At 39.2% G+C, this 25,296-nt stretch overlaps 1 protein-coding gene across 1 annotated transcript in view; it reads left to right on the top strand.

Annotated features, from left to right (window-relative positions):
* The window catches only part of abr (ABR activator of RhoGEF and GTPase), a 199,375-nt gene that overhangs the window by 51,167 nt on the left and 122,912 nt on the right, over positions 1-25,296 (top strand). The window contains 1 exon segment of the mRNA XM_042499516.1: positions 18,666-18,847. Within this exon segment, the coding sequence (XP_042355450.1) occupies positions 18,666-18,847 (182 nt within the window).

Genomic DNA, 25,296 nt, shown 5'->3' with positions numbered 1-25,296 from the left:
TGAAATTCACTTGGCTTTCGCTGAGATTTGAGGAATCTAGTTTTGATTAGGATTGATGTTGGTTAAAAAATTAACTCAACCAAAGTATAAAATAATATTAATTTATAATATTTTTTTAAAACATGATTTTGAAAAGCCCAATTTGGGTGCAGAGCGATGCAAGTGTGTGTAATATTATGGGTCCAAAGGGTTAATACAGAGTCTGCTTAGCTAATCGGATGTGTTTCGATTGTACCAGTAAAAAAAGAGAATATCTTGCATGTCTTCTTGACTATTCCTTGAACAGTATGTGACTCTTTTGTTCTTGTCGACTATTGTGCAACAAACGTCCGTTGACAAAGTGCTTCATCAACACCACAAACAGCTTCTTTGTCAAATGAAAATTACAATTTAAGGCTCAGATAGCAGCTGAGACTGGAATCTGTCACTGTGCAGCGAGACTTCTCTCCGAACATCTGCTATCTGTGTGCACATGTGGCTGCATGCTCACTCACGTGTGTCTGGAGTTGTGCGAGGATCTGTGTGTGTGTGTATGTGTGTGTGTGCATGAGGAAGAAGGTGGGTGTGCCTGCATATTGATCGCTACCTAAGCTGGATTGATCACAGTTGCGATGGCTCCTGGGGGAGGCGGCGTGCAGTGAAGAACACAATCTGGCGCTCCACACCTGCCTCTCTGGCTAGCGGCTGTTTGTTGTCAGACGGCAGGTTTGCCGCCAGTTTCTGGACGTTTTTTGAGCAGACTTTGTGTGAAGAAAAAAGACCGGTGGGAACGTGATGATTTCTGGTTCACAGATAAAAAAGAATCCATTAAAAGATAATCAGGCAGCAATTCTGTTGCAATAATTTTATTCAGAGGTTTTGATTAAGTTTGCAGAGCTTAGGGGCATTTTCACACCTGAACCCCGGAGCAGTTACCATCTCGGAGCGGTTCTTTTGGGCAGGAGTGAACACACTTTCTATTACAGATTTGCACAAAACTTAAGCAATATATTTGAAAAGTCGAGTGATTTTCTGGCATTCAAAACATCAGCAGGTTTATTATTATTGCAGCCACCGCACTAGCCGTCATTATTTCCAATCCAAGTCCGGTGATACGATACGATACGATACGATACGATACGATACGATACGATACGATACGATACGATTTATTTTATGCAAGCGATCATGGAAAGGCAAGTCCCTAATACCTGGCTGCATCCATGTATAAGGGATTTCTGGGAGCTGATAGTCCACGATTTCACAGAGGTATTGTTAGTTATGTGATGCAATAACAGCTCTTGTAGTTCCTGCTGCATCATGAAGGAGCCAGTTCCTATAGACAAGCACAGAGCCATAGCATCATGTTACCTATAAGAGCCAAAAAAGTGTTTCCATTGCAGTTTTGCAAAATATGGCTTTTAAGAATCACCTGAAATACCATCCCATGCCAGCGTAAAAACTCGTATTTCATATTTCCAATTTCATTTTGCTCAGTTTGAGGGTTTATGGAAACCCACCTAAAGATTCGACACTATAAATGTGACACACAAGAGCTCCTCTCTTTGTTTTATAGCATCTGTATTATATGTAGAATTAAATTGGTTTACAGTAAGGTTGCGTTGCTGCTGTTTCCGTCCTCAGAGTCTCGTGTCATGTTGAAATACTTTATGTTGATGAGCGGAGCAACGGCGCTCGCGCTGTAAACATAGACCTTCATAACGGCTTTTAATTTCCCCAGCGTCGCCCCCCTGATTGATGACCGCAGGACGGGGAGGTGTAAAAGCCTACACTCACTCCGTCAACACACACACACAATGACCGCACACCTGTCACGCCGCTCTGTCGTGTTGTCGCGGCTCCAACGGGGCCACGGGACGAGTTTCTGAGCAGGGGACCCGAAGAGGCAGCGCTCTGTCTTTTTGTTTTCAGTTTCCATTTCTCTGGTCTGCAGAGAGTTGGATCTGTTACGGTTGAGCTCACTTACATCTCCTGAAGACACAGAGGAATATCTTTCTCAACACACACACACACACACACACACACACACACACACACAGTAAAGATGGTTGAATAATAAACTTGTACTGACATGTATACTCTCTCACACACACTTTTTCTCTTAATAACCTCCCAAAACAACCTTGAAGGTGCACAGCAGCTCTCTGCTCGTAAACACATATCTCCACTGTAAAATTGTGTGTGTGTGTTTGTGTGTGTTCAGTGGCTGCAGCCAGGCACCCCCCAGTACACAGAGGCAGTTTTCAGGGCTGCTTCTCGGTGCCCACACGGAGCTCGCTGGCTGCAGGGCATGATGTAATCCCTCTCCTTCTGAGAGAAAAACGCTGAGCAAAGCAGCACAACTCCCTGATCGAATTCTCTCACTGCAGCAGCAACTTTTTCTTCCCCTGGCTTTATGAGTTTGCAACTTTGCACAGCCGCTCCAGCCTCCTATAGACGGACAAAAGAGGGAAAGAGAGGATGATGGTTTGCAGGAGGTCCTGTGGAGGCTGCAGTGCATGCACACATTTTATTGTAAGTCCTCTGCAGTAAATAAAGGGTTAAGTGTGGGCAGCATTACAGTAGTAGCCGAGCTAAGAGGAAAACAATTTGCATGTGTTTACTTCTGTTGCTGTTATCAGTTTTAGAAGCAGTGGCGCTGAGCTTGCTGATATTTTTGAAGCCATCTCTGCCTGTGAGAATGATAACTTTGATTGATTATCATTACAAACTGAATATCTCTGGATTTTGCATTGTTAGGCACCAAACAAGACATTTAAAGATGTCATGGAAAAATGTAACAGGCATGTTTTAGCTGTTTTATAGAGCAAGGATTTATTGATAAAATAATTGGCAGATTAATTGATAATAAAAACAGTCATGAGTGCAGGGGTAAGCAACCTTTACACTATCAAAAGAGCCATTTTGCCTATTATCTTTTTTAAAATTATTTTAAAAATGTATTTATGTGAACGTAGGTGACCATGAAGACCTGAAAAAAACATGTAAAAAGGGGAAAAAATAGATAAATATGTAAAGAAATGAAATAAAAACATAAAAAATGAATAAGAAATACAATATATGCTAAAAAATAAATTATTTTTATGCATTATTTGTCAGAGCCACTTGAGAAGAGCTCAAGAGTTTAATGCATAAGTGGAATAAATTTGAAAACAAGTTGCACTGACAGAGGACAGAAATGTTTACGACAGAGCTGACTCACCTGTCATCAGGTCGACACGTCATATTATTGCACCACGCACACACAGAATAATCATATCCTGCTACATGAGATATGTTTGAGCGGCCTCAGAGAGGCAGAGAGTTATCTCAACGTGCAGGAACAGTCGCTGTTTAGACGACGACTTTATTTGCATACCAGCACGTCCTCTGCGTTTTTGATGTTTCCATGCAGCAGAGTCTTTGGCAGCTGATGTAAACTGCTTGATGTTATTTTTCCTCACAGACACGTTTGTGGTCTTTGTGCGCTGCTGCGTGCGTCGGTGTGTGTTTGCGTGATGGATGGCGCTGTCAGTCCCCAGTATGGCCCCAGTGGACATGTTGGCGGTGTGACGCGTGCCTTAGCAGGTTTCTGGGGTCCCACTCAGCCATCACATCGCTGCCTGTAACACGCACGCACAACCTGCTCCTCTTCAAAAAGATGAAAGAGTGTGTTTTGTGTGTGAGCGTAGAGGTGAGGTTACAGAGTGGTTTTGGTCGACTCTGGCTCAGTGTGGTTAAACAGCTGGAGACCGGCCTGTCTGCTCTGAGCAGGGGTCCCTCTGTGTGATGTCCCCCTGCAGCAGAGCCGTCACTCAGCTGCCCAGTGTGAGCGTGAGGCGGCGAAGCAGCACAGCAGAGCTCACTATCGGTTACATCTTCAGTCCCAGCATTTTTTATGCATTTATGAAAATTTTATTGTCTATAAATATGAAAATTTGTCTTCAGTTTCACCATAAGATGCACAAAAGACAGCAATACATTACATGTAAAAAAGTATATAAATAGATCTCAGTGATACACATTCAGGCAGATGTCATTTACAATAAATAAATATTCAAGTAATAAGTTATTATTATTATTATTATTATAAATTTTATTGTGCATATTATTATTATTATAACAACAGCAATAATAATAATAATAATAAAAATAATAATAATAATAATAATACTAATAAAAATAATAATAATTAGTATCATTATTATTATTTTAACAACAAATTTTAGTTATGTGTTAGCTTTCATATAAGAAAATTAAGATAAAAATGCATTAAAATAGACATAAAACAGACCAATAAGGGAATTCAGACATTATTAAGACATTTTATTGTGGAAAAGTTACATATTACATCTTCAATAATAAAAAATCAATCCTAAAACAAACAGGACGCTGGTGTAAATAGGGTTAAAACAGGCTGTGGTCACGTGACAGAAGTTCAACACTAAAATTAAAGCTGAATTGTGAGCCGTAATGTGCGTATAGATGTGTTCACAGCGATGGATTTCTTCTTCTGTGCCAGCGTCGGGGTCAATGTGAGCTCAGCGGGAGGAGCCTGATCCATATTCTCCCTGCAGAGGTTTATTGTTGTTGTTTGGAGCGTTGTGAATGAGGGACAAACACACAACAGGCAGGTTTCTCTCAGCTGGCTTTAAAAGTTTTGTCTTCAGGTATAAATAGTGCACTTCTTCCTCCTGACGTGGACACACAGCTTGTTGGCGAGCAGGAAGCATTTGCATCAAGGTGGCCGGTTGTCATGGCAGCCTTTGTCCTTGCCATGGAAACGAGGGCCGGTTATTGAGAGTGACAGGTGGATTTAGAGCCGTCCGTCAGGAGAGGTTAGCAGTGAGAGTGATGTGAGCTGACGCTGGGCGGAGGTCAGTGGGTGGGTGGCGGGTTAGACGGGACTGCAGATTTCACTGGAGTGGTTATGCAATTTGGTCAGAGCGGACCGACTGCCACACACACACACACACGCACACACACACGCACACACACACGCACAAACACACACGCACACATACCACAGTCCTGATTCTCAGGAGAACCTCTGGATATAGTGATTTTCCAGGCCTGGAAAGTGTTAGAAAACTAAATATACCCTGAAAGCTTCGGAAAAGTTGTGAAATTTTGTCTCAGAAACCTGTTTAATAACACATTATGTGTTTAAGAACCGTCATAAATTAGAAAATCCAACTATTCTTTCAGTTTTTACAGTTTCTGACTGTGACAAATGGTGTATTTTTTAGTGATTTTTGTCCTTCCAAACCCAGGAAGGGTTTCTTTGCTTTCTTTAAGAATTACCAAAATAAATCTTAAAAACAGGAAAAAACGAATTGCCCTTGTTTTCTTAAAAAATGCTAAATATTATGAAAGAAAAAAAAATACCAAAAATTCTCAAAGAAAAAATAGCATATTTTAAAGTTAAAAATTGCCAAAAAAATAAAGAAAAAAAGGCACAAAAAGCCAAAAACTTAAAAGAAAAAAAGCCTGATTTAAAAAAAAGAAAAAATATATTAACATCTGAGCTGGCTGCAGCCCTCTCGTTCAATCCTGGACCAATTTTAAAAATTGTTTCCTTTAGTCAGGTAGACTAAATAATAGGGTTGAAAAATTCGAAAGTTAGCCTTTAAAGGATCACATAGGAGGTTTTGCGCTTCTTTGTTATCATGATAACCACAAATAACTTCAACATATCATCAGTTATTATTTTCTAGGTTTTTAGGAGGGATTCTGACTTTTTATGAAAATCAAATTCCAGCTATTTCCTTAAAACAGTCAATCTAGCTCTCGTTTAGTCTGCTGCTTTATGTTTTGTCATCGTGTCCTCATTTTTGGCAATAAATGCAGCTGCACTCGGGGAAAAGTCGGCTGCTGAAAAGTGCTGCACTCACTCACTCACTTGTTTTAAAATCTAACCTGGAGGACAGACCATAACCAGAGTGTGACGTTATGAAAAGCATCATGGAAATTTATCTTTATTTGCATTTCCCTGAAAAGGCGATTGTTCAGCGGTTCACGCTTAAATGTCACATTTCAGAGTCAGAAATCTCCGAGGAGTCAAATGGATATAATAAATGGCATCATGCACTGACAGCCATTAATCTTCATTTATTTAATGCCCAGACGTTCATATTATAGCTGTGTTATAGTTTCTTGGTTTTAGGATGTTTCTTGGATTTTATGATGTTTCTAGGAATTTAGGATATTTCTAGGATTTTAGGACATTTTAGGAGTTTTGGATATATCAGGGATCGTAGGACATTTCTTGGGTTTTATGACGTTTAAAGAATTTCAGGACATTTCTAGGATTTTTGCACATTTGTAGGATTTTAGGACATTTCTTGGATTTTCTGATTTCAGGACATATCTGGGATTTTAGGAAACTTCTCTTATTTTATGACGTTTCTAGGATTTTAGGACATTAGGGTCTTAGCTAGGACCCCTGTCGGAGAGTGTGGCTGATCTTTCACTGCCACTTTTTTGATAAACAAGCTATTTTGATGCTGTTTTATGCACTCTGGCTCGTTATGTATATTAAAAGTACAAAAACACTTCCCAGTGTGAATGACTTTATTTTCATTTTGAACTGAAAATAGTTGGGAGCCACCCAGCCGTTATCGGGGGCCAAATTTAGCCTGCGGGCAGTAAGTTAAGTATCCCTGCTTTAAGGTGTCAGATGGAAATAATAAATGGCGTCGGATTGACAAGAAGTATTCTACATTTATTTTATACACTGACATTTGTATTATTGCTCCGCACTGTGAGGAAAACACTGGCAGCATTTAATTTTTTTTCTGATTTGATTTAGTGAATTCACTCTGATCTTTTCGTAATACATTTTCTTCCACGTGTGAAACTAGTTGCTCTGAAACTGCTGAGGTAGTTTTCTCCCCACGAGGCAAATTTAAACACTGTGGACTCTGTCACAAAGACTTATGCAGACGCTGAAGCAAGCAATTCTGCAATTGCCGATCTATGTGTCTGTGTGTGTGTGTGTGTATGTGTGTGTGTGTGTGTGTGTTTACCCTGTTTTCCGGTGCGAGCCATTCCTCATTAACTGCAGCCTCATTGATCTGAACCCATCCACACACAGCAGAGCCTGTGAGTAATTGTGTAGAGCATGTTTCTGTAATGTGAGTGACACAGTGAGAGCGTCTGTGTTTCCTCATGGGCTGCTCTAATTTCCCAAAGCATCATGTTGAGCACAGAGGAGGTCCAGAGAGAGAGAACAACATCAAATACATCATGTGTGTGTTTGGTATTAAAATATGAGGGAAAAACCCTGAAAGATCTCTAATCTCGGCGATGTGTTTTTAATTTCCTGGTCTGTTTTTGTTGCTTGTTGATGTTTTTTAATCTCATGAGTATTTGGCCCAAATGATGTTGCGTCACAAGTTTCATAATGTGATCTCTCCAGTATTACAGTATTATAAAATGTCAGCTGACATGTCAGGTTTTGGAGTCAGTCCCTCAGTATTAAATAAACAAAACGGCTCTATTTTTTCTTTGCATTTACTTTGAGATTCCCACAGTCTGAATACACCAGAATGAAATGCAATCGAGTGAAAGTCAGACATGTGGACAAGCCACAGATGCTCCTCAACTCTGCAGCGCTACAAAACACCTGTTTGATGCCTGTCAAACACTGGAAAAACAGACTAGTCACTACAAAATACTCATGTTTGGTGTCTGAAAGTTGCTTAAAAAACAAACAAACAAAAAAACAGTGAAGAGGCCCTGTATTTCGCTTCAAAATACCAAGGTTTGATGCCTAAAAAGCCGCCGGAAAAATACAGTAGGGTCACCTAAAAACCACCTACATCTGGTGCCTAAAAACAGGGGGAAAAACAGACAGTTTGCTGCAAAACACCTAAGTTTGATGACTAAAAAACACTGGAAAAACAGACTAGGCGCTACAAAACATAAAAAAAATGAAAATTGCTGCTGGAAAAACAGTGACAGGTTGCCACAAATTACCTACATTTGGTGCTTAAAAGTTGCTAAAAACAAACAAATAAAACAAAACAAACAAAAAAAAAAACATCGCTATAAAACACCAATGTTTGGTGCCTAAAAATCTGCTGGAAAAACACAGGAGGGTTGCCAAAAGCCACCTATGTTTGATGCCTAAAACGGCGTGGGGCAAAAAAAAAAAGGTTGCTTCAAAACCTTTACTTTTGGTGCTTAAATTGTTGCTTGAAACAACGATGTTTCGTTACAAAACGCCCACATTTAAAACCCACTGTGCTTGCTGTTCATTCTTGCAACATTTTTTAAATTTATTTGTGTTCTTAGCCAACTTGTCATTTACATTTTGTAAAATGAAACTAAAAATTTGGTATTTTATCTAACATGCGGACCCCAGCCCGGTGACTGAGGAGAAATCTGGACCCCTTTGGAGTGACCAGTTTGGAACAGCTGTTCCAGTAGCTCTGTGGTCTCCACTGCTGGCATCTCAGCTGAGCTAATGGTACAGTACAGTTATGGCTGTCAGCTCTTGCTCAGCATTTTAGTGGCACTGAAGTTACATCTTCTAATGTGCACTGATGGCTTTTAGCTATCCAGAGACTGTCAGGTCGGCCATTGCACCCATGAAGGTCAACTTTGTGTCCATTTCAGGCCCTGAACCCTCAGTATGACCTTTTCATTTATTTATTTTTTTACAAGGAAAACCTTTGCAATAACATCTCTGTGACTCCGTCTCCAGTGCAGCTCTGTATTACAGCTGACAAATGATTCACTGAGTCACTACATTGTGGAGTTGTTTGGGTGTCTTGTAAAAGCAAGTATGTATTCAAATAGTCCAATAAATAGTTAATCAGTAGGCTTGCTGGATGCTGTGTTAGTTTGCAGCAACATCATTTGAATAATTTCCAAATGAAAAATCCAAAGCACCAATCTGCAGACGGCTCCGCTGCAGCAGTGTTTGGTTTGGGTGGTTGTTAAAATTATATGAACCAGAAAGCCAGTTTTGGTTGGTTCCTCATAGGACAGTACACGGTGTTTACCTAAACATCATGCATGAACACCCACACTGTTGATTTTTTTCCCCATAAACTACAAGAGGACAGTCTTTATTGGCCTGTTTGGAAATAAAGCAACATCATTCAGTCAACAGAGAAACACGCTGATATACTCAGAGCATTTTATGTACAGTAACTGCTGGTTTTATGTGTGCATGGGTTTGGTGCTTCCTCCTCGGCTGCGGGTGTTTGTGAATGCAGCATTGTTGCCTTCATTTGAACGAGTGCTATCTGAGAGGTTTTACATCAGTGGAAGTATTCAGCGGCGAGCAGCTCTCTTTATTTTCACATCACTCCTGTGGCAGTAGAGTTGAGTCAGCTTCTCACTCCGTGTTGTTGAATTTGAGTCAGAAAAATGGGACCAGCGGGACTTAAGTTGTGACATAACGTTTGCCCGACTGCCTTAGTGACATAGACGGCTGCCAGTGAAGGTGTTTAGGTCAAACAACACGTCAGCGCACTCATGGCTTTCTTCTTCGAGGCCGCGTGCGTCATTCGATCTCTCCTTTCCAGCAATGGTGAGTCGGGCCACCCTGTTTTTGTAGTTTCTCTGGACTGTGGATATATATAAATATATGTGTGTGTGTGTGTGTGTGTGTGTGTGTGTGGGCTGATCTTGACAGCCTCTTGTAGGTCCACTTCCAACTCAGTCTGTAGTAAAATTTTGCATAATGTTTCTGCAAACTAAGGATATGTTATATTTGCATGTTGTTATGTAGCAGAAACCTTGAAAACAACGCTGTGGTTAATGTGTGGTTGGGTTACAGGACAAAAAAGACTTGGTTATGGTTTGGAAAAGATCACGTTTTAGCTTCAAATACCTGCTTTTTGCAGTGCTATCCACACTTGAAAAGCGGTAATGTCTCAGTAAAAATAAAAGGTTTTTAACACTATTAGGAGACTAGTAGGTCACAAAAACCCCTATTTTGTGCCTATAAAGCAGCTGGGAAAAGACAGATAGGTTGCCACAAAACACCCATGTATTTTGGTAGTTAAAAGCTGCTGGAAAAAAAAGACATTTTGCTTCAGAACACCCATGTTTGGTGCCTCAATAACCTCTGGAAAAAGACTTATGGGTTACTACGAAACACCCAAGTTTGGTGCTTAAAAAGCTGCTGGAAAAAGAGTGACTGGCCGCTACAATTCAGCTCCTTTTGTGCCTGAAAGCCACTGGAGAAGAGTGACTTGTTGCGACAAAGCAACCACATTTGTTGCCTCAGATCCAGTGGAAATAGTGACAGGTTGCTACAAAACACCATTTGTTGCCTAAGAACCCACTAGAAAAACAGCCGTGTGGCTACAAAACATTCACGTTTAGTGCTTAACGAGCTACTGGATAAAGACTGATTGGTTGCTACAAAAGACCTATGTTTTTTGCTAAATGTGCCATGAGAAAATGATGGGTTGCTACAAAACTATCTATGTTTAGTGCCTAAAATTCCTCTGGAAAAGCACAGTTAGGTAGCTACAAAACACCCACACTTGAAGCCTTGAAAGAGAGTAATAGGTCGTTTCAGAGCACCTGGATTTGGTCCCTTAAACGCAGCTGGAAAAACAGACAAGCTGCTACAAAACTTTAGCTATGTTTTTTGCATTGAAAGCAGCTGGAAAAAGGTTTGACATAATATGTAAGAAACCTGTAACATATTCCTGGCAGAAACATACAATGCCAACATTTTCCTCTGGACACTAAAGTGTCACTTCTCTGCAGTGATGCATCAGAATGAGTCTGTATTGATTTCTCAGTGGGATCCTCCACCTCTGCACGTTAGTCAATCCTTTTACTCAAAGTTATCTCCTGTTTAATCACGTGTCATGTTCAGCTTGTCCCCATTTTAACCCTGTAAATGTGTTTGTTTGAGGACCGCTCTATTGAACAGTAATGACACGTTCGGGCTGATGAATCCCCTCCGTGGACCGACAGCGCAGCATTGATTTCTGTGTTTGTCACACAAGGGGATTGTCAGGGTGCATTAGCTGAGCTGAGGCGGCGGACATTTCAGCCCGTCAGAGCGTGTGCGTATGAACACGTGCATGTATGGGCTCGTGCACATGTGAGCACTGAGACTATTGCACTGTTTTAGCAACGCAGCAAAACAGCAATGCAGCCGAGTGATGTTTGGAAATTATTTTGTGAAATCGGTACTTCTCATTGAACCAAAGACTTCTGAGGCAAAGCGAGGATGAATATATTCATTTACAGTGAGCTTTGTAGCTCATTAACTGTAATATTTAATTTATTTATATATAATTGGGAGGAGTATTTAAAAAAAAAGCATAGAATGACTGATGTAACAGACGTGTGTCGATAAAAAGACTCCCATTCAGACGATACAATAGTCTTTATACCAGCCTCCCCAAGGACTCAAATCTCAAGGGTACTAAAATGATTAACAGGATAGAAAAACACAAAAGAAACACATTTACACAAAAGAAAATTGTTTCTTTTAAGATGCTTTCTTCTCTTTACTTTATCTCTTGTAAATTACTGATTTCACCAACTTAGTCCCCTAAAAACTGGACGTACCTGTAGACATATGCAACATGTGAGGAGGACATAAATCTTCTTTTTCGTGGGACACAAACCCGAATGTAGGTCCACTGAACTTGATTTGCTTAAGGGCCACTTTTGCAAAGTGTTTTGGGACATTTCCAGGATCTTAGGACGTTTCTAGGGTTTCAGGACGATTATGCGTTTTTATGAGACTTTTGGGATTTTAGGATGTTTGCAGGATTGTAGGACATTTCTAGGATTTTAGGATGTTTGCAGGATTGTAGGACATTTCTAGGATTTTAGGATGGTTCTGGAATTTTTTGGAAGATTTCAGGATTTTCGAACATTCCTAGGATTGTAGGACATTTCTAATACTTCAGGATTTACTTTTTCTTAGATTTTTGGATTTTAGGGTCTTTGCTAGGACCTCTGTCGGAGCGTGGAGGGGATCCTCCACTCGCACTTTTATTTAATGATACGAGCTCTATTTTTATGCTGTTTTATGCACTCTGGCACTTTATGTATACTAAAAGTACAAAAACAATTCCCTTCGTGAATCACTTTATTTTATTGTGAGTTAGAAAATGGTTGGGGGGCCCTAAAGGATCAGAACAGCTGCTCTGCTACAACTGAATAAAAACATGCACTGAACCACACTGCTGTCAGCTTCAACACTTGTCAAGACAGACGAAAGAAAATCTATTTAAAATAAATGATGATAAAAGAAAGTAATTCCCAAAGCACCCACAGAAGGTTAAATTCACCAATAACTGCTAAGCAAATAGTGTCTTGGTCCTCCTGTGCTATTGCAAATACTTAAATGAGATAATATTCTTAGATTTGGTGCAAAAGTTGTCCCCTTTCTGTTTAAATGAGCCTCACTGCAAAAACAGTTCACATCACAAAGATCAGTGCAAACAGACACACACTGAAATGATTACAGAACTGGTGGTTGACCAAAGCGCACTGACAGATGGGATATTAAGTCCCAAATACAGCTTCTCTCTTTACATTTAAATTATTTGCCTGTTTTCTTCTGCTCTGTGTCATCGTTCTGCTGTTGTTTTGTCGGTGCAAAGGCGACATTAGACTTTGCAAACTGCACTCAGCTGCAAAACTTTATGGGCACGTTTGCACTGTAATATTATTTGCGCAACTTCTTTTGTGTCATTTATTTTTCACACACTTTTGATAAGATTGTTACATTTTTAAATTCCTGCTTTCTGGCCTTCAAACAATGAACTCTCACCTGCATTAAACCATTTCCTCCTTCGCTGTAAACCTCTCTTCCTCTTTGTTATCTGATGGTTTGGTGTAGTTGTGTAGTGTAGTCCCGTCCAACTGCAGAAGTTTACTGCTGTTCAGGAAGCACATCTGCGACTAGAATTTACCTTTATTATGAGCTCTATTCTTTATAATTTTATCAAACTTGGAGAAGTGACCCGATTATGACAGAAATATGTCAATACAGAAGTGGACTTCAGTGACGTTAATATGTTTCACTGCTAAGAAAGCTTTAACCAAACTCATGACAGTCCTTAAGTGTAAAACTGATCATTTATATGTCTTGTGCATTAAATATTTTTTTAAAAGATATCATTGCTATTATTGGTAAAAAAAGGCTTTATATATCAATATAGCTGACCTGATAAAGCCAATTAAGGATGCAACTAATGATTTTATTAACTGCTGATTAATCTTTAGATTATTTTCATGATTAATTGTTTGTTAAAAAAAAAAGAAAAAGCCTCTTACAAAATTCTAGAGTCAAAGGTGATCAAATGTCTTTCTTTGTTTCCAAATCCCAAAAATATTAAATGTACTCTTTTGTAAAGAAAGACAGAAAGAGAAAGGGAAAAAAAATCTCAAATTTTACAACCATAATATGTCAGATTTTTGCCAATTTTGCTTGAAAAACAACAATCAATTGATTATCAAGATAATTGTTAATTAAATAAAAGATTAAGTGTCAAATCCCAATTACTAAAACGTTACAAAAAAAAAAAAATCTGTTTTCTTTCTGTACAATAATTTTAAACACTTATAAGATATATAAATATAGTTTTCCTTACACCTTTTTCCCTATTTTTCACCCTTGACCTTTTTTTTTCTTCTTTTTTTAAAAAATCAGTTGGTGGGACAGTTGTAGTCAAGTTGCTCATTGCATTTTTTTCATGTATTTAAAATAAATAAAGCTAATTTTCTCAAGTTTAACAAATTTAATTGGTTCGAAACGCGTCTGAATGCACCACAAAAAAAGTAAATCCAGGTGTTAAAGGGTTAATATCAGAGTGATTGCAATTATTATATATAAATTGTGCAGCCCTTGTCAGGGAAGTTAACTTTATTTTTATTTACGAAAATATCTAACTTTTAATTCACTGTAATTGCAGAAATATCCGTGCATGTGTATCATGGGCAGAATAACTGACGCGTCCTGAGGCTGATGTATTGATTATCAGTGAGTCTTTCTGTCTGTCTCCATGTTCTCCGTTGTTTTGACTGACTGTTTTGGGTCTGATCTCCTCCCTGATTGGTCGAGCAGCAGCCACCAGGCGGATAAGACATTTTCACAGTCTCACCCCTCTTTTGTCTCTGGGTCTGTCTCTGTGTCTCACCCCGTCTTGCATTATTATCTGTCTAATCCGACTATGTACTATGTACTATCTACTAATGAGTAGAAATAATGACCACTCGCACACCAAATTGCTCTCAGAGATTCGTTTAAACACACAAAACGATCCACATTAACAGTTTAGCACTCAATGCATACTAAGCTGACATTAAATATCAGAGAGTTCAAGAGACTGTGAGGACGCTAGAAGCATGCAGCTCGTGCACGTGTGTGCACGTTGTTGTCATGGTCCGGAGAGCCGAGTATTTGCTCTGCTTTGTCTGCAATGCTCAGACTGTGTCCTCAGTGATGGACTAACCCCCGCTCAGCACAGCAGGCATGTATTTCTGAATGATTTCTGCAGCCTATTGATGTCTCTGCAAAGGAATCGTGGCCTACATTTTTGTAAAAGATGGAACAGACGCTGGTGCGAGATGTGACTTCTTTGTTGAGTGCACCGTGTAAGGCTTTCTGCGCTGTCCATCCACAGGGTTATCCCGATAATCCCAGGATTTTAAGCTTCCAGTGGCCGTGTCTCGCCCTGTGTTCAATTTTAAGGATGCTTCTCTCTTCATATAAACTAATGTTTGGACGAGAACTGCTAAAAACGAAAAAGTCTTTCCTCGTCATTTAAAAAAAAATCCACGTTCATGTTGTGAAAACATTCCTCGTGTACACAGATCTGCAAAAACAACCAAAAACGCTGAAGTATGCATGCCAGGCCAGTGAGATTATTAGCTATTTTTTTTATGGTTTTCCACATGATTATTTCCAGAATTAAGTACCAGGAGAATTCAGTGTTTGAAATTTAGGACGTACTAAAAAAGGCTGCTTTGCCTGGGGGCCACATTTGCAAAGTGACAGGGAGGCCAAGGGCCACAGCAGCCCCATACATGTTTCTAGGATTTTAGTATTTTTCTAGGGTTTTAACTAGTTTCTCTGAGTTTAGGAAATTTCTAGTCTCTAGGATATTAGGACATTTCTCATATTTTTGGACATTTCTAGGATTTTAGGACACACAGGGCTGTCCCTCAAAATGTTTTGGCGCTTTGAAAACTACTTGAGCGGTAGATTGCAAAGTGTCCAAGGTAATGGTGTGTTTTCTAGCTTTTTGAATATGCAAAACGGTGTCCCACAAGGGTCAATATTGGGTCCTATTTTATTTACGATTATATAAATAATTTGTGCTGCAATGTTGGCAATATAAACTTATATTTTTATGTGGACGACACTCTTTTGTGTAGTTCTGCCTCGTCTTTGCAGGAGGAGAATTTGTGAATTGAGACTCAACCGTGATGAAACTAAAATGATCCGTTTTTTAAGATCGGAGCAGACAGCTGAAATCTGATTGGTAATTTAAGTAATAACGCGACTGATCAAGTCTCAACTTTCAAATATGGACTTCTTCTCAGAAGCCGATCTGTCTTAAACATCACATCAAGCGTCTATCATTAAGTTAATTTCTCAGATAACATGAACAGTTTTCTGTTGTCATCTCGCGCTCACACACACTCACAACTTGAGCAGAGTGGAATAAGCTCGCCTGTCAGGAGGCCAGAAGGTGTGCAGAAGAGCCAGAGAGGGAACAGATGGACGAGAGGGAAAACAAACACGCTCACATATTTGAAGAGCAGATCTTTTTTCTGTCACGATCACAGCACACTTTGAGTCGGACAAATGACCCCACCTCAGTTTTTTAACCCCGTCCTCACAGTTATACGTCTCGTGTCGTGTCATCTTGCAGCTTCTCTGTTTTCTCTGCACGCTTCGGCGAATCAGCTCGAATGCACCGTTCGTCTGCTGTTTGCCCAACAGCTCCAGAAAAACCATATGGTATCTGTGACCACATACATGCAACCAACAGATGGAGGGAGTTATTTGATTGGCAGGTGGGCGGTCCAGCCGGTTTACGGTGCGTGTCAGAAGGTGACAGACAGCGGCGTGTCGGCCACTCTCGGCACCCATCAGCATTAGCTTGATGGTGTGTGTCGTCCCAGTGGGGACTGACCCCTGCTTTTATTTTTCAATTAGTTCGCATTTGTGGCTCGTTAGAGTTGTCTGGTATTCTTACACACACGAACACACACACACGAACACACACACACACACACACACACACACACGCACACACTCTCCTGAGCACACGCATGTCTGCAGGAAGGTGGATTCACACACATTAGTGCTTTGAAGTGGTGGTTGAGCTCGGCGTGGGCTGGATGCAGTCAGATAGGCTCACCTACGCATCTCCCACATAATTTTCAAACATTCTGCTTTTACACCAGCCCACTGATTTTTGGGATAGTTACACAAGCTTCTCCTGTTCCAAAATCATAAAATGAATACTGCACCTTGTAGATAATCGGGTTTTGTACACCATTAAGTAAAAAAAAAAGAAAAAGAAACCCTGAATCAGGGTTCAAACAGTCATGAAAAACCTGGAAAAGGAACAGAATATGCAAGTAGCAATTTCCATACATGGAAAAGTTTTGGAAAACACAATATACCCTGAAAATTTTGGAAAAGTCATAGAAAAAATGTTTTAATTCTTGGTGGTTTTTTAAAGGAAAAAAAGCTGTTTTTTTTTTTTTTTTAATGGAAAGAAATTTTAAAGAAAAAAAAAAACAACGGCAAATGGCCAGGGTGTGATTTCTTTAGAAATTGACAGTAAAATAAATAGAAAGTACAGCTGTTCATAGTTGTATGCCCCCTCCTAAAATCAAAATAAAAAAGATAAATCTGTCCCCAGTACTTAAAAAAAATTGACCTGACTTTTTGCACCAACCCCTGCCTTCTTATACATAACAAATAGACCCTTCGTTATGTTTAAATATTAATTTTTAAATATATGTATTTCAAAAAGCCTGTGTATATACTGATGACAAAGAACAGATAATGACTATAATGAGTATAGAAAAGCTAATGCACCATTTAATGTAAGTGAACAGAGAACGCTGAAAGCGCCATATTGCAGGGGATTTAGTTCAATAAAAACACAGATTTGGGTTTTTAGCTTTCTTACCGAATCGGGTCCATTTGATAGATTTGGAAGTTTATTTTGTGGCTGAAAAATGTTTTAATGCCAATGACTGAAAGGCAAAATGATAACATTACTTAATCATGGTTTGAAAGGCAAAATAAACTGTTTTTAAAGCTGTTTTTTACAGTTATGAAGATTTATTTTTTTGGATGCTAAATGAGACACGAGAAATTTCCATGTTAAATTTTCAGCGACTTTAAAGAAAACTTCCAAAAACGTTTGTGCATGCTGTCAGTTTTAGTTAACTGGTATCTCTACATGCAGTAAACAAAAAAAAAACTTCTTTTTTGTGTTCACCATCGTCTCTAAAAAGACTTCAGATGTAAAAGGTGTCAACCAAACGTTTTTTATGTCTCACACAGGCTTTTTATATCTCTCCCTGCCTTTTTTGATATTGCCTTGTTTTCTTCGGCGTGTTCTTCTGAAGCAGCAGGAGTCTTTTCAGAGTCGGCGTCGTTCCTTTTCACTGGAGCTGTCACTGGTACTCCGGCCTGATGCCGGCGGTGTCACCGGACATGAATATCCACCGCGATACCGACACTGAAAAACCCAGAGATACATGAAAACATTTAACTGAAAGGAAGAAAGGGACGCGTAGAGTCCTCAGCACGGAGGCTGATTAAATTTAGTCTTTACTGATTTTCTGCTCATTTTTGGCCAATTCTTGTTTTTTTTTTTACATTTTTATTCCCAGAATAAATGGAAGATAACAGGAAAATTCAATGTTTGAAACTGAGGGAGTATTACATAAGAGAGACTCAACTTGCTTTGCTTGAGGGCCACTTTTTTGCAAAAAGACAGGAGGCCAGGGGCCAGTCACAGTGGGCCCATACGTGTTTCTAGGATTTTAGGACATTTCTAAGATTTTAGGACATTTCTATAATTTTAGGACATTTCTATAATTTTAGGCTGTTTCTACAAGTTTCTAGGATTTTATATCTCCATGAAGTTTTGGACGTTTCTAGGATTTTAGGACATTTCTAGGAGTTTAGAGACATTTCTCAGGTTTTAGGACATTTCTTGGATTTTAGGACATTCAAGAATTTTTGAGGAATTTCTCAGATTTCAGGACATTTCTACGACTATTGGACATTTAAGGATTTTAGAGACATTTCTAGGATTTTAGGACAATTCCAGGATTTTATGATGTTTCTTGGATTTTAGGACATTTCTAGGATTTTAGGCTGTTTCTAAGACATTAGGGACTCAGCTAGGACCTCTGTCGGGGGGTTTGGGAGATCCTCCACTGACATTTTTTTTTATACTAAAAGTACACAAACAATTCCCAATGTGAATCACTTTATTTTTATTGTAAATTATTAAATGGTTAGGGGCCACCCAGCACCCTATCAGGAGCCAGATTTGGCCCGCGGGCCACATGTTGAGTATCACTGTACTAGTTTATTCTCTCTGAGTCGTGGTTGTGAGTCACCGGATTCAGCGCTGGCCTTGTTCTCTGTGGTGAAATGCTAATCAGCTCTCTTTTTCTCTTCATCTCCTCTCTGTGTCCTCCAGACTTTAACTACAACACAGATGGATACGAGGGGGACGGAGCGGAGGACGGAAAGTCCCAGGATGGCTCCGAGACGCTGCCCTATATAGATGAATCGCCCACCATGTCGCCCCAGCTGTGCGCCCCCCAAGGGCCCGACGGAGAAACAGTCTCCCCCACACCACCAGAGGGCCTGCTGGCAGGGGTTAGCACACACACACACACACACACACACACACACACACACACACACACACACACACACACACACACACACACACACACACACAGGTACAACAGGAGCAATCCTCCATACTTGAACATGTTGTAAGACAACGGGAAAACGTGACAGATGGAGAGCGAGCGAGCTGTAAATCACAGTCTGGATGTTTCGGGTCGTGGTTTCACGCCGGATGACTGATCAGGGGCCGAGTCTCTCAAAGCAGCTTCAAGGAGGTTTTAAGTGGTTAAATACTGAAACCTCTTTATGACCTACATCAGCAAACGAAACCATCAGAGAGAAGGTTGTTTCTATGTAGGACTCCTTTATCCTCGCTTTAAGTACAAAATTCGATATGACCCTTTCAAACGTTGTAAATTACGCCGCCTTCGTGCTTCCATACGTCCTTTTTGATATCATAGATACACGCTGCAGTAGAGTCTGACGTTCACGTCTTTCACCGTGTTATTAGCAGCAGTGGGAGGTTTCTCGTTAGCCTCCGGATCTGGACTCCGTGTAATTGTCAGCGATTAGCCACAATAGCTGGACCGCCTGCAGCACGCTGCAGGTGGCGGCAGCAGGAAGTGACCGCTGACCCACATCCAGTTCGACGCCATCAGCAGCAATCTGCCAGTTTGTGTGTGAACGCAGAACCGAGTTTATCCACAAAGATGTTTTAATCGTTGATGTTTTTTCTCGGTTTAGTCCTAAACACCAGTGAGACTCAACAAACGGCCTGCGGGCCAAATCTGGCCCCCAATAGGGTGCTAGGTGGCCCCCTAACCATTTTCTTATTTACTATAAAAATAAAGAGATACACACTGGGAATTGTTTTTGTACTTTTAATATGAAAGATGCCAGAGTGCATAAAACAGCATCAAAGTGCCAGTGAGGGATCCCCCACATCCTCTGAGGTCCGAGCTAAGACCCTAAAATCTTAAAAAATGTTCTAAAATCCTAGAAATATCTCAAAATCCCTACAAAATCCCACAGTCTCAGAAATGTCAGAAAATCCTATAAATGTCCTAAAATCATAGAAAATATTCCTAAATTCCTAGAGAAGTCTTAAAATCCTATAAACATCCTAAAATCAGTGAAACATCCAAAAATCCAAGAAATGCCTTTAAATCCCATAAACGTCCTAAAATCCTAGAAATTCGTAAAATCCTTGAAATGTGCTAGAATCTGTGTCCTAAATCCTAGAGACATCCAAAAATCAGAGAAACATCCTAAAAAACCAGAACGTCCTAAAATCCTAGAAATGCCTTTTAATCCCATAAATGTCCTAAAATCCTAAAACAACCTAAACGTCCAAAAATCCTTGAAGCATCTTTAATCCCATAAACTTCCTAAAATCCTAGGAAGTCTTAAAATCCTTAAAATGTGCTAGAAACGTACTAAAATCCTAAAAGCATCCACATGAGGCTGTCCCCTCAGCATAGCAGACTGAGTAATCCTGCTGTACACCTACATTTCTAATGTTGGCATTAAATACTGCAGGTGGCACTATTTTCTTGTTTTTTTTCGGTCACAGATGCTGATGTTTGTACAAACACTTTCCTCCTCAGTTTACTGCAAATAATCTGCTGCTGCAGGAAACATGAAACGTACTTTTTTGCAGTTTTTTTTCCAGTTTTGTCCAAACGGACGGCTGGTGTTTGGAGCTGATGCTGAATCTTTCATAAAATGGAAACACGGTCGTCTTTAAATCTCTCGTTAAAACGCCGTTTTCTGAACACTTCTGTCTGCATTTTTTTACTCGCTCCCCGCGCTGTGTCAGTAGGTCAGGGTTAAGCAGCGCTCTCATCGTGCCTCGCAGCTGTCTGTGTGTGACTGTGACTCTGTGTGTGACCACGTGTGTGTGTGTGACTCTGTGTGTGACCACGTGTGTGTGTGTGACTCTGTGTGTGACCACGTGTGTGACTGTGACTCTGTGTGTGACCGTGTGTGTGTGTGTGTGTGAGTGGGGGCTCCAGCACCGGGGCCGGGACACTCAGCAGGAGTCATGTTGACCCTGACCTGAACCGACCCTCCCACACACACACACACACACACACACACACACACACACACACACGTGCAGCGTGACCTCTGCAGAGCTCGTGAGTGTTTTGGCTCAGACTTTTGTTTTGTGATTCACACCTTCGCAGCTTGCTTGTGTGTCATACATTTTAACAGAAGGGGAGAATTTTCGTGTAAAAAAACCCTTCTAACTTTTAACCCTTTGAAATATGAGAAAATCTGCTTTGATTTTCAAAAACATGGGAAATGGGCAATAAGCAACTTAAGAAAAAAAAAGACCAAAAAAAGTATAAAAAATACCCTTAAAATGAGGGACTGTTTAATGTGTTTGTGAAATATTTGGATCCAGCAGATGACGATGACGACGACGAAGAAATGTACTAAGTGATGTAAAACTTGCAACGTGGTTGATGTGTGAGCTCAAATTAGGAGAATGACAAAAGGCCCTTAATTATAATATGCATGTTTGTGCACAAAATGTCAGAGAAGTTGCTGTTTGTGATTTTTTTTCCCCTTTCTTTTGTTGTTTTTGTTTTGTTTAGTACGCTCCAGTGTGTGCTTTGGTTGACAAGACTATATATATAGATCGATAGATAGATAGATAGATAAATATGTGTATATATGTGTATATATATATATATACACATATAATATATATATATATATATAAATGTTATAAATATAAATGTTAATAAATTGTTAAAAAAATAAAAATCAAATGTGCTTTAAAAAAAATAATTATGTAAAAAAAAAAAAAAAATATATATATATATATATATATATATATAAAAACAAAACTATGATAATTTAAATACATTTTTTGGGACATTTTTCCTTATCTTTTTAAAATAATTTTCCAAAGCTACTAATTTCTAACAATTTGCAGAACTGTTCTTAAAAGTTGCTCATTTACTTTTGTTTTCAAAAGAAAAAAACAATTTAAATACTTGTGAATTGTGCCTCAAAACAGTACAAAAACGGTGATGACGACCTCACAGGGTTAATACCTTTTGCAGAAATGCCTTTATCACCTTTTCCGTCCTGGATCTTCCTCTTGATCTGCTTCCTGCTGCTCTCTCTTTGGCGCTTTATTATCTCTTTTCCCAGCAGCTGTATCATCTCCGCAGTGTAAACCCACCGTGGCCTCGATCATTGACCTTCTCGTTATGGTGATGATGTTATGAATTATTAAGTTTATTGTTCTGTTGAATTCACTGTGATTCACTCTGTGCTCGTGTCTCCATCTATAGTGGAAAGTTGTGGTAAAAACAGGGACTTTATAACATTATAAGATTGTGTGCAGTTTTTCCTGATTGCTTTTGTCTTTGAAACAGCCCATTATTGCAAAACTCTACACACTTACCTAAAATCCTCAAACCAAACCAGCAGAACAAGTCATGCAAAACTCCTCAAACTTTTAAAATTGCATTTTTGCATCGATACGCTGCACACAAACCATCAGACTTTTTCTCTTTGAGGGCCAAAACTGATACTGAAGGTGGGCCTCAAACAGACACCTGCTGTTTTGTATTGTTAAGATGCAACATAGTAGTCCGATCCCATTTCTCATAATCTAAATGACTTATTTTATTTGAGCTAATTTAATTTTTAGTACTTTGATATTTGTTATATTACTTTATTAATATTTTTAATAATTATTTTATTTATTTATTTACTTTATACTGTTTATATAGCTACTTTGAAAACAGTTATTTTGACGGACAAAGCAAAGGTGGGAAAAATAACATCCACAAGCAAACAGAAAAATCTATAAAAGTCAAACAAAAAGGCAAAATCCAAACCGCAAACACTAAAGGTCGACAAGAATAAAGCAAATAAAAGGAATAAAAAATATTTTTAAAAAGCAGATCTCAAAGGCAGTTTAAGTACTCAGTGAATAAAATTTATAAAATATGATGAATAAATGAATATGATGTGATGAATATAGATGAGAAAGTAGATCAATTTAAACATGAAAAGATTGTAAGAACAGAAACATAAAAACACAGAAAAATGGCAATGAGAAACTTGGTAAGAAAATGTCCCACAAATTGCAAGAAAAGTCTCCTAAAAAGCCGAGGAGAAAATGTATCGAGAAATGATCATAATTATATTTAAAATTATGGTACAGAATTTTTATAATTTTTTTAAATAATATATTTTATTTTTTTTGTATTATAATTATAATCTTTTTGCCCTGTTTTTTATCTATTTATTTATTTTTTACTTTCTCGCTCTTTGTTATTTTTTGTTTAATTTTTTAAAATTATTTCCAGATAATTTTTCTCGTACATTTCAGAAATTTCTCGCTAATTTTGGGTGGATTGCTCATTGCCTTTTCCCCCATGTTTTGGAAAGAAATCTAGCAAATTTTTCCAGGTTTCACACAGCTAGTGATGTGATGAAATTAATAGGCAAAAAGACATTAATTCACTTTTAGAGAGAACAGAAACTAAATTTGTATCTGGTAACATTTTAACCCTTTGACCTTCAAACAGCTTGTGCACTTTAGATCATCTAAGATTTCGTAGATCTTTGTAGTTTTCTGTCTTTATTCACTCACTCTGTCCATCACGTCTCTGAACCAACACTTTAAACTGAGTCAGAGCAGTCCGTAGTTGCCGGCTGGTTTGATGCTTTCAAAGATGGTTTTCTGGAGGATTCATGTTTTCTGCCTCTGAAGGTCTTTCCACCGAGTTCGTCGCTCTCTCCTCGCGCCTCGTTGAGTCGGCTTTCTTTCCGCTGAGTTTGCTTTTCGTCGGCTGACGTGAGAGTCGGCGCTGACACCTCGGTGCCAACGTGCAGCATGAGGAGCACGTTTGTAAATGTACACAGCGTGAGAGTTTAATGAACTTAGAGATGCTTTAGTTTGTATTTTGGGATGCTTTAAAACCATAGTTTCTGTATGTCTGCGTGTTTTTCTCTAAAGATAGAGAGTGTTGCATGCAGCAAAGCTGTGCTTTTTGTGGATATACTGATGAAATAAAAAAATATTTTGAAATATTTTAAAATTAATTAAAGAGAAATTTAAATTAATATTAAAAAATAATATAAAATACAAGAATTTACTCCTTATGAATTATATGGAATGATGACCGGCCTCCCAAATTATTACATAAATACATTAAAAAAAATTTAATTTCTACAAAAAAAAATTAGGTTTACTAAAGAATTCATATATGTAGGATGGAAGATGGCAGAGTAAAAAATACATTTAGCAATGAATTAATAAATTAAGCTCAATTAAATGTTGTTTTTTTAAAATTATTATTCACATTAAATTAAGAAATAAATGTCTTTATGATTTTTCAAGGATTTGCAGACATTTTTTAGATTATAGGACGTTTTTAAGGATTTGGGACCTTTCTTGGATTTTAGGACTTTTCTCTGATTTGAGGACTATTTTAAGAAGTTTCTTGACTTTTTGGACATTCTCTGACTTCAGGGCATTTTTCAGATTTTAGGCCATTTTTAGTATTTTAGTGGTTTCTTGGATTTTTGAGCATTTCTAGGATGTTAGGGACCTCTGTTGGTGTGTTTTGGGATCCTCCTCTGGCACTTTTTTTGAAAACAAGCTCTATTTTGTCGCTTGTGAATGAATGAATCTGTGCTCTAGAGGAAGACTGACTTCCTGTGAAGTGGCACCTCGGGTCAGCAGCAGGGTGAGAGGTTCGTGGCGAGCGAACTCACAGCTGAATCATCATCGTGGTGGCTTAAGACGACTCATTTTTTCAGTTTCATTTCCCGCCTGGTGTCCAGAGTTATTGATTTTTTTTTGAACAGTTTGTCTTTTTGATATGTTGTCTTTTTTCGCCAGTTTTATGTTTGAGCTCCTCATGTTCAGGCGTGTTCTGAGTGAACTGTGTGACCGGTAATGAGATTCAGCAGCAGCAGCACATTAGCCGCTCAGCTACACATCCAAAGCTCTTCAGCAGCATCGATAAAGACACAATGGCCAGAGAAGACGGGTAACACTCAGTGATGTGAGAAAGACAGAAGCTATGAGTGTGTGTGTGTTTGTGTGTGTGTGTGTGTGTGTGTGTGTGTGATTTCAGGAAGTGGCTTTAGCCTGAAGATACGGAAGAAAGAAAAAACAAAAAAGCAGCAGAACTCCCAGTGAGGCTCAGACAGAAAACAGTCTATGTAGTCATCAAGGAAAGTGGCTGGAGAGCATTTTGTTGTGAGGGGAGGGGCGGGCAGAGAGGGAGGGCAGACCTCATCGACCGAGGTGCACACACACACAACACACACACACACACACACAACACACACACACACACACACAGAGTACACACACTCACACCAGGAAGCCCAGCACAGGGAAGGGGGTGGGGTTGTGTAGGCGGGGTCGTCTCTCTTTTTCTCTCTCGGCGTCCAGACGACTTGCTCTGAAGGGAAAACACTGATGTGTC

This window comes from Plectropomus leopardus, chromosome 13 (assembly GCF_008729295.1).
Source record: "Plectropomus leopardus isolate mb chromosome 13, YSFRI_Pleo_2.0, whole genome shotgun sequence".
Taxonomy (NCBI): domain Eukaryota; kingdom Metazoa; phylum Chordata; class Actinopteri; order Perciformes; family Serranidae; genus Plectropomus; species Plectropomus leopardus.
Note: the sequence above shows the minus strand (reverse complement) of the source record. Positions and strands in the feature narration are given on the sequence as shown.